The sequence below is a fragment of the Piliocolobus tephrosceles genome, chromosome 2, assembly GCF_002776525.5.
Source record: "Piliocolobus tephrosceles isolate RC106 chromosome 2, ASM277652v3, whole genome shotgun sequence".
NCBI lineage: Eukaryota > Metazoa > Chordata > Mammalia > Primates > Cercopithecidae > Piliocolobus > Piliocolobus tephrosceles.
In genome coordinates, this window is record NC_045435.1 from 51,536,678 (window position 1) to 51,545,819 (window position 9,142).

Consider the following 9,142-nt stretch of genomic DNA (forward strand, 5'->3'; position numbering starts at 1 on the left):
CAAAAATATCCCAGCCCCTTTCTCTCCTGTCCCCTAGTACTCACTCTGGGTCCCGTTCCCCAGGCCTCCCTCCTTGCCCTGGCAGCCAACGAATCCCCATCGCAGGCGTGGGCTGCTACCAGTTTAGGGGCTTCCCTCTCCCAGGGGTGTTGGCAGTTTCCTAGGAGACTCTGGGAACCTTCAACGCCTCCAAGACCCAAAGGACTGAAAGCGTAATGGTGCAACTTCAGGCACTGTGATAGGTTCTAGGGGAGGTAATTGGGAGTAAGAGATCCAGTTCAAATCCTATCAAATAATACCCCCTCCAGCCCCTCCCCCCACTCCCATAGGCTTTGTGGGGCCTCACAGCCCCTCAGCTCAGGCTGGAAGAAGGGAGTCCCCTACATCAGGGGGTCCTACTGTGGAGGGGTGCTTGCTGCTCCGGCTGGGGGACCCCAGGGATCGTGGCCACCCTTCCCCCCAACTGCCAGAACCAGGAGCACCCTTTTCTGGTTCCGCCCCGCCCCGTCCCGCACGCCCGCGCGGGAGCGCGCCTCCGCCGGGCCGCGCCGGTGCACGAGAGCGCGCGCCTCGGCGCGGGAGCGCGCTCCGGGGAGAACCCGAGCAAGATGGAGGCCGCGCAGAGGCCGCCGCCTGGGCCGAGGCAGCCGCTGCTGGGAGCGCCAAGCCACGGCGCCTAGGCCGTGCCAGTCCCGGATCCGCTGCCCCCGACCGTGCCCAGGTTGGTCTCCCCGCACCCTTTCCCTGCGGCCGCAGCCTCGCGCGCGTCCGGCCTGGGCGCGGGGCAGCCGCCCCCCCCACCCCGGCCCTACTCGGGCCCGGCCGCTCCCCAGCCCCCCGGGGACAGCCCCTGCCCACCGCCTGCTCCTCGCGGGCCCCGCTGCCCACCAGCCCCGGTCTTTCGTTCCTTTGGCCTGGAAACCCCCTCTCCCCAAACCTGGCCCGCCAATCCTAGGCTCCCTCCAGCCTACCTCCAGCCCTGGCTTCTGAGGACAGCCCCCCCTCCTCGCCCAGTGTCCAGCAGTCCCAGCCCCCGACCCCCCTCTAGCTGTATCCTAATTCTGCCACTTTGCCCTCTTAGACCCTCATACCAGCCCCCATTCCCCGTCCCAGCCCCCATATAACCTTCCCAACCACCCAGTCCCAGCCTCTTAAATTCCTTCTTCCCCCATCCTAGAAGCGCCCACCACCGCCTCATAGTCCCTTCCTAGACACCCAATACCAGACTTCCTTCTACCCCTTAATACCAGTCCCCAAATTCCCTTCCGAGCTCCCTAAATTCAGCCCCTCTGCTAGTCCTCCAATACCAGTCTCCAGCCTCCATTCCACCTCCCCCTGTCCCCTCCTACTCCCCTAATACCAGCTCCCAAACCCCCTCCCCAACTCCCCCATGGCCACTTTCAAGCACCTCCCCCCACCCCTTCCAGGTCTCATATCCCCATCCCAGGCTCCCCCCAACTTTCTCATGGCCCCTTCCTAGGCCCCCCAATAGGAGACCTTTGCCAGTCCCCCTAGACACCGCCTCAACACTCTCATGACCCCTTCCTCTCTCCCCTTATCAGCTCCCAGACGCCCCCAGCTCTGCCCCAGGCCCCGCCCTCGCGGGTTCCTTGACTCAGGGCCGCTTCTCGCGTGCGTCCCCAGCTCCCGCCCGATAGCCCGGCGCTCCGTCCCGGGCCGGCGGCCCCCGCCAGCCGCCGCCGCCGCCGGCCCCGCCTCCGGGCACCATGCTGCCCTCGCAGGAGGCCTCCAAGCTCTACCACGAGCACTACATGCGGAACTCGCGGGCCATCGGCGTGCTGTGGGCCATCTTCACCATCTGCTTCGCCATCATCAACGTGGTGGTCTTCATCCAGCCCTACTGGGTGGGCGACAGCGTGAGCACCCCCAAGCCTGGCTACTTCGGCCTCTTCCACTACTGCGTGGGCAGCGGGCTGGCGGGCCGCGAGCTCACCTGCCGGGGCTCCTTCACCGACTTCAGCACCATCCCGTCCAGCGCCTTCAAGGCGGCCGCCTTCTTCGTGCTGCTCTCCATGGTGCTGATCCTCGGCTGCATCACCTGCTTTGCGCTTTTCTTCTTCTGCAACACAGCTACGGTCTACAAGATCTGCGCCTGGATGCAGCTCTTGGCAGGTAGGGGAGGGGGTAGGCGGAACCCCCAGAACAAGCGCCGGGGACGGGTCTCCTTCATGCCAGGTCCCCTTCCTGAAGGAGTCAGGTAGATTTTGCTTCTCTGTGTTAAGACACTCACCTCCTTGGCTGACGGACCCTCAGTGGGTACTGGGGAGGGGGTGTGCTGGATAAAGACACCTTAGGGCAGAGGACAGAGCCTTGGGACTAGGCAGGTGGGTCTGTATGCTTGGATATGGGTAGACTGCATTTATTGCTGGGCTAGCATTAAGTTAGTGTCTCCAAGGGTCTCTGTTGGCTGTCTTGGGGAAATATTTATCTGAATGAGGGGTTACTGTAGGTATGATTGATTTCTGTTATGTTGAAAAAAAGCATAAAAGGTGAGTCAAGAGATCTAGCTTGGACTTTTAACTTGCTGACACTATCAACTTGGGTGTTTCACTTTACTTCTCTGAGGCTCTGTTTCCTCATCTGTAAAACAGTGGAGAAGGTGCCAAAAGGACAAATGAAAGAGTGTTTTGTAACCTTTAAAATGCTGTGATAAGGGCGAGAGGCTGTCTATTGTGCTTATCCAATGTTTTGAGATGTGAGTGGTCAAAATCATTGGGTGACATGGGTCTCTGGAGGGCAGGTCTCCATCCCCACCTCCCGCCCCTGCACCGTGCAGGAAAGTTCTGGTGCCATGCCCAATGGGAGTGAGTCCCTGGGACCCTCTGAAATGTTTGACCAAGACAGTCATCTTACGCTAAGAACCAGAGAAGGGCCTTTTGGGAATGAGAAATGCTGAGACAATTTTCCAGGACCCATTAGAGTCCCCCACTTCCACCCACCTTTCGATCAGAGATAGATTTTGAAGACTCAGCAACTTGGACTTTTGCCTAATTGCTGGCAGGGAAGAGAGTTGGGCTGAGGAAAGTGGGGCCAGGGTATGGGAGGGGTGGGGGAGGAGAGCTGGTGAAGGGAAAAGTTTGCAGTCTTGCAGGGATGAGAAAGAGAAGGGGGAAATGTGATTGTCATGCTGCAGAGATGGTTTTTTAAAATAAGCACCTCAGGACATTCAACAAGTGACTGCCATTCCAAAAGAGACCCCCTGGAGGAGGCATTATATCACTTTCTGATGATTCCATTGCTCAGAGCATTGCAGGGAATTAACTTTGAAGCATGGGGTGTAATCACTTGAATATCGTCATTGAGGAGAAACCTCTATCTTTTAAATGAGAACTGTAACTTTTGGAAATGGCTGGAAGTCACTCCAGGTCAAGTATAGAGAATACAATCGGTCATCAAATTGATAATTGTCACTTGAAATGATAGCCAAGGTGTGAGGACAAAGTCATGAGGCTGGTCTGTTTCCACAAGAGGACTTTCACAAATGCAGGGAGGAATTACTGCCTCATTGGAAGAATTGCCCAAACTCCCAGAAGGACTACTTTGAAGAAGGCAGATGTGGACATCCTAATGGGCTTGTTTCAAATTCATCTCACTCAACTCAATTTAGATGTGGATCTTTGAAGAGGATGAGAAAGGTGAACTATAGGATGTGGGGGATATGGCTCCATACTTCTCTGTGTTACCCATGGAGGTGATATTATGTATTTCCATTCTATTTCTCCTGCAAAGGCAAGCTGAAACCCTCAATTCATCAACCTTAATTTGGAGTCTGCAGATGAGTTGCTGACTTCTTGGTGTTCAAATTCTCTGTAATCTGTGTGGGTTTAATCTTGGGGATTTGATGAATTGTCCAACAACCCCCATATAATAATAGAATTTCAGGTGCCTTAGAGATCAGCTCCTTCAAATCCCACCTTCCCCTCCCCCTGTTTTAGAGAGAGGAAACTGAGTATAGAGACGGGAAGGGCTTACTTGAGGTCACACGCTGATAAGGGAGGAAGCTAGTTCTACAGCCAGGGGTTCTTGACTTCTGGCCCAGGGCACTTTTCCTTGCATTACTGCCCCACCCATGTGGGCGGAGGGGGCAGTTGGCAGAGTTGGGCAGTGTATTCCACTTTGTTCAGAGATTTCTGAGTTCTCTGGGTGAGTGACTGATTCACTTTGCTTAATAAAGTGACACCAGGCCAGAGGCCAGAGCACTGGACTACAAGTCTTGGGGTGGGGGTTCTTGACTGACTTGGGTCTGTGACTCACCATGCATTGTTAAGTAAGCCTTTTAGTTTAAATCTCAATTTCCCATTTGTACAATAGGGGACTGGGAGCCGGTAGATAAGGTGATTTAAAGTATCTCTTGGCCAGGCATGGTGGCTCACACCTATAATCCCAGCACTTTGGGAGGTTGAGGTGGGAAGATTGCTTGAGGCCAGGAGTTGGAGACTAGCGTGGCCAACATAGCGAGACCCTGTCTCTGCAAAAAATAACATAAAATAAGTAAAAAATAAAGTATCTCTTTCAGCCCTGTGGGGATCCTGGGACAACTCTTTCATCAAGATCATTCCATTCAGAAAGTCATAAATCAGTCATCCTCAGAGGAACTGTGGAGAATCAAAGGGCTATGTTTGTGTCACATAAGAATTAAAGTGCTTATCATATGATTTTGTACCTGTTAACTTTTTTTTTTTTTTAATTTTGAGACGGAGTTTCACTCTTGTTGCCCAGGCTGGAGTGCAATGGCACCATCTTGGCTCACTGCAACCTCCACCTTCCAGGTTCAAGTGATTCTCCTAACTCAGCCTCCCGAGTAGCTGGGATTACAGGCGTCTGCCACAACGCCTGGCTAATTATTTGTATTTTTAGTAGAGATGGGGTTTCACCATGTTGGCCAGGCTGGTCTCAAACTCCTGACCTCAGGTGATACACACGCCTCAGCCTCCCAAAGTACTGGGATTACAGGTGTGAGCCACCGCGCCTGGCCTGTTCCTGTTAACTTTTATTCAAGTATTTTAGGGTCTTCTGAGTGCAGAGCATGGGGGCATTGGGAAAATACAAAAAGATATGCATTCTTCTATTTGTTCTTCACCTGCTCTGTAACCATCCCTATGCTTAGTCCTGTAATACTGATATGCGTAAGATGTCATCCCTGTCTCCAAGGATCTTAGGTCTATAAAATGCAATTCCTACTCTCAGGGAGCATACTGTCTGGTTAAGTCACTATATTAGTCAGCAGTCTTTAAGTGGCGAACGACAGAAACCCAACTCGAGCTGGCTTAAATAAATTAGAAAAAAATAAAGAAGCTAGAGTTTATCGGCTCACTTAATTTGAAAGTCAAGAGTATTTGGCTTTGGGCATGGACAGATCCAGATGCTCACATCATGCCATGAAGAATCTGCCTCTCTCCATTTCTTGGTTCCTCTGTGCTCACTCGTTTTAAATCCATTTCTGTCTTCAAGGTGACAAATAAGGCTACTAGTAGATCTAATTTACATTGTTTCAGCTTAGTGGTGCCTGTGGAAAAAGAATAATTCCAGCAAATGTTCCCGGGCTGAGCTGGATTGGCCCCGCTTGGTCAACTGTCCACCTCTTAATTAATCATAGTGACTTTGTCTAAGGCCTGAGCCACATACCTATCCTCGGAACTGCACATGGACTGATAGTGGAGAAAGGTCAGTTCCCTCAAAGATAAATCAAGTGTGAGCACCGGAAGAGGGGTAGCATGGGCAAGACAAGCGCCAACAGAAGTTTTCCTCTGGGCAGTCTGAGCACTAATATGTGCAGGCTGGAAATGCTGTGGAAACCCAGAGCAGCAGAGGGGGCTGCCAGCTTAGTTGGGAAGTGAGGCTTGAGCTGGGCGGGGTGTTACCAGGTGGGAGGTATGAGCGAGCATCCTGAATGAAGAGGAAGATCGTGGGCAAAGACATAGCGGTGAGAAAGACACATCTGGCTTGAGTGTGGCATCCACATAGGGGAGCAGCATGAGGAGAGGTGAGGAAGGAATTATGGGGGCCACAGTATGCTGGATCAAAGAATTTCGACTTTAATCAGCAGCAGTTGGATGCTACTATGACTTATTATTATTAAAGAAAAATAGCTAACATTTTACATGCATTATATAATTTGATCTTCACAACAATCTTGTGGAGTAGGTACCATTATTCATATTTTTTTTTTTTTTTTTGAGACGGAGTCTCGCTCTGTCACCCGGGCTGGAGTGCAGTGGCTGGATCTCAGCTCAATGCAAGCTCTGCTCCTGGGTTCACGCCATTCTCCTGCCTCAGCCTCCCATGTAGCTGGGACTACAGGCGCCCACCACCTCGCCCGGCTAGTTTTTTGTATTTTTTAGTAGAGACGGGGTTTCACCATCTTAGCCAGGATAGTCTTGATCTCCTGACCTCGTGATCCGCCCGTCTCGGCCTCCCAAAGTGCTGGGATTACAGGCTTGAGCCACCGCGCCCGGCCATTATTCATATTTTATAGGTGAGAAAGCTGAGCCTCAAAGAGGAAAAAGTCATTTGTCCAAGGTCATACAGCTGGTAAGTGGTGGAGCCTGAATTGTAACTTCATATGCCTGACTCTAAAACCTGAGATCAGCTGGGCTCGGTGGCTCACGTCTGTAATCCCAGAACTTTGAGAGGCTGAGGCAGGCAGATCACTTGAGCTCAGGAGTTCAAGACAAGCCTGGGCAACATGGTGAAACCCTGTCTCTACAAAAAATACAAAAATTAGCCAGGCGTGATGGCATGTGCCTGTAGTCCCAGCTACTCAGGAGGCTGAGGCGGGAGGTTTGCTTGAGCCTGGGAGGTGGAGGTTGCAGTGAGCCATGATCATACCACTGCACTCCAACCTGCACGACAGAGTGAGACCCCGTCTCAAAAAAACAAAACAAAGAACAAAAATTCCCGAGATCTTGGTTAAAGGAGGATTAATGGTAGGGATAGCGACATGTTTTTGCCAGAAGAGTCAACTGCTAACTAAGTACAGAGGCAGGATATCTCTGCTATGTTTTTTACCTGGTTGTTCCCATTTACTAAGAATATCCAATGTGCCAGCTTCTATGCTAGACATTTTCACACTCATTGTCGTTTAATCCTCATCTGTTAAAATAACTTGCTGCAAGGTCACACATTTAATAAAAGGTGGAGCTAAAACTCAACACAAGTCTAATACAGATCTAGAACCTGTTTGTATCACTGAACTGGAACCTAAGAAGTGAATACACAAATTATAGAGCTATAAGCTCCATGGACTAAATGTTACCTGTGGGCCCGATGTAGTTAGCCAAGCTGAAGTATGGTTAAGGGTCAGGGTGCCAGGATAAGTATGTGCTAGTCACGTAAGAGCACAGGATTATGGCCAGGCACAGTGGCTCTGGCTTATAATCCCAGCATTTTCAAAGGCTGAGGCAGAAGGGTTGCTTGAGTCTAGGAGTTCGAGACCAGCCTGGGCAACATAGTGAGACCCCATCTCTACAAATAATTTAAAAATTAGCCAGATGTGGTGGCACTCGCCTATGGTCCCAGCTACTCAGGAGGCTGAGGTGGGAGGATTGCTTGAGCTCAGGAGGTTGAGGCTGCAGTGAGCCATGATCATGCCACTGCACTCTAGCCTGGGCAACAGAGCCAGACTGTGTCTCAAAAATAAAACAAAACGAACAAAGAATAAAGGACTTATAATCCTTGCTCTGCCACTTTCCAACTGTGGGCCTTGGAGAAATGGGTTTGCCTCTCTGAATCTCAGTTTCTTCATGTGTAAAAACAGAGATTATCATTGCACCTGCTTTGGAAATGAAGGGGGTAAAAATGCTGAGTGTGGTCCTGGTGTATGAGAAGCATTCAGTAAATAGTTGCTGTTACTCTTGTGACATAGTCCGAGGGAAGAGCAGTTTATGAGGGATCCTTGATACTTAGAGTTTGGACTTGCCAGGATGACCAAAGGGCTTAAGAAGGCATAAACTGTCAGCTGGAAAGAGTCTTATCAACCGACTTCCCCAACTCTTTCATTTTAAAGATGTAAGGACTGGGTCTGAGTCTCAGAGAGAACGGACAAGTTCATGGTGACACAGTGAGACTTGTACCCAGACCTCTCCTCATTCCATGGAAGGGAGGTGATTCTGACCACATTCATTCAATACTAAGTGCTCTGGTGCCTGGACCACAGCAGAGAATAAAACGTGTAGAATGGAATGGAAGCTGGTGGACCCTGGAGGTGGGAGGTGGCAGGAAGTGGGGTTTGGGGGACCTAGAAGTGAGTACCTTTCAGCCTTCCAGATGTGTGTTCTTTTTTCTCTTTTTCTTTTTTTTTTGAGACCGAGTCTCCCTCTGTCACCCAGGCTGGAGTGCAGTGGTGCGATCTCAGCTCACTGCAATCTCTGTCTCCAAGGTTCAAGCGATTCTCCTGCCTCAGCCTACTGAGTAGCTGGGATTACAGGCACATGCCACCACACCTGGCTAATTTTTTGTATTTTCAGTAAAGACATGGTTTCACCACGTTGGCCACAACATGTTAGGTCTCAAACTCCTGACCTCAAGTGATCCACTGGCCTCGGCCTCCCAAAGTGCTGGGATTACAGGCATGAGCCACTACACCTGGCCCAGATGTGTGTTCTTAATTATCAGGGTCTCTGGACTAGTAACCTCAACCAGGAACTCCGATCACTGTGGCATAGAATATTCATCTACATTTCTCTCCATTTCTTTCTTTCTTTTCTTTTATTTGAAACTGTGTCTGGTTCTGTCATCCAGGCTGGGATGCAGTGGCGCGATCATGGCTCACTGTAACCTTGGGCTCCTGGGCTTAACCAATCCTCCCACCTCAGCCCCCTCAGTAGCTAGAACTACAGGCACACACCACCATGCCTTGTTAATTATTTTATTTTATTATTTTTTGAGACAGAGTCTCGCTCTGTTGTCCAGGCTGGAGTGCAGTGGCATGATCTTGGCTCACTGCAACCTCCACCTCCTGGGTTCAAGCAATTTCTAGCTAATTTTTGTATTTTTTAGTAGAGATGGGGTTTCTCCATGTTGGCCAGGCTGGTCTTGAACTCCTGTGATCTTGAACTCCAGAACACTCAAGTGATCTGCTCGCCTCAGCCTTTATTCTATTTTTTTTTTTTTTTTTTTTTTT

The 9,142-nt window shown here is 50.7% G+C and overlaps 1 protein-coding gene across 1 annotated transcript in view; it reads left to right on the forward strand.

Annotated features, from left to right (window-relative positions):
• Positions 1-631: 631 nt before the first annotated feature.
• Positions 632-9,142, forward strand: part of LHFPL4 (LHFPL tetraspan subfamily member 4) — a 52,952-nt gene continuing 44,441 nt past the window's right edge. Inside the window, exons 1-2 of the mRNA XM_023218373.1 lie at positions 632-656; positions 1,726-2,133. Of these exons, the coding sequence (XP_023074141.1) occupies positions 1,728-2,133 (406 nt within the window). The 5' untranslated portion in view covers positions 632-656; positions 1,726-1,727. The remainder of the gene's footprint in view (positions 657-1,725; positions 2,134-9,142) is intronic.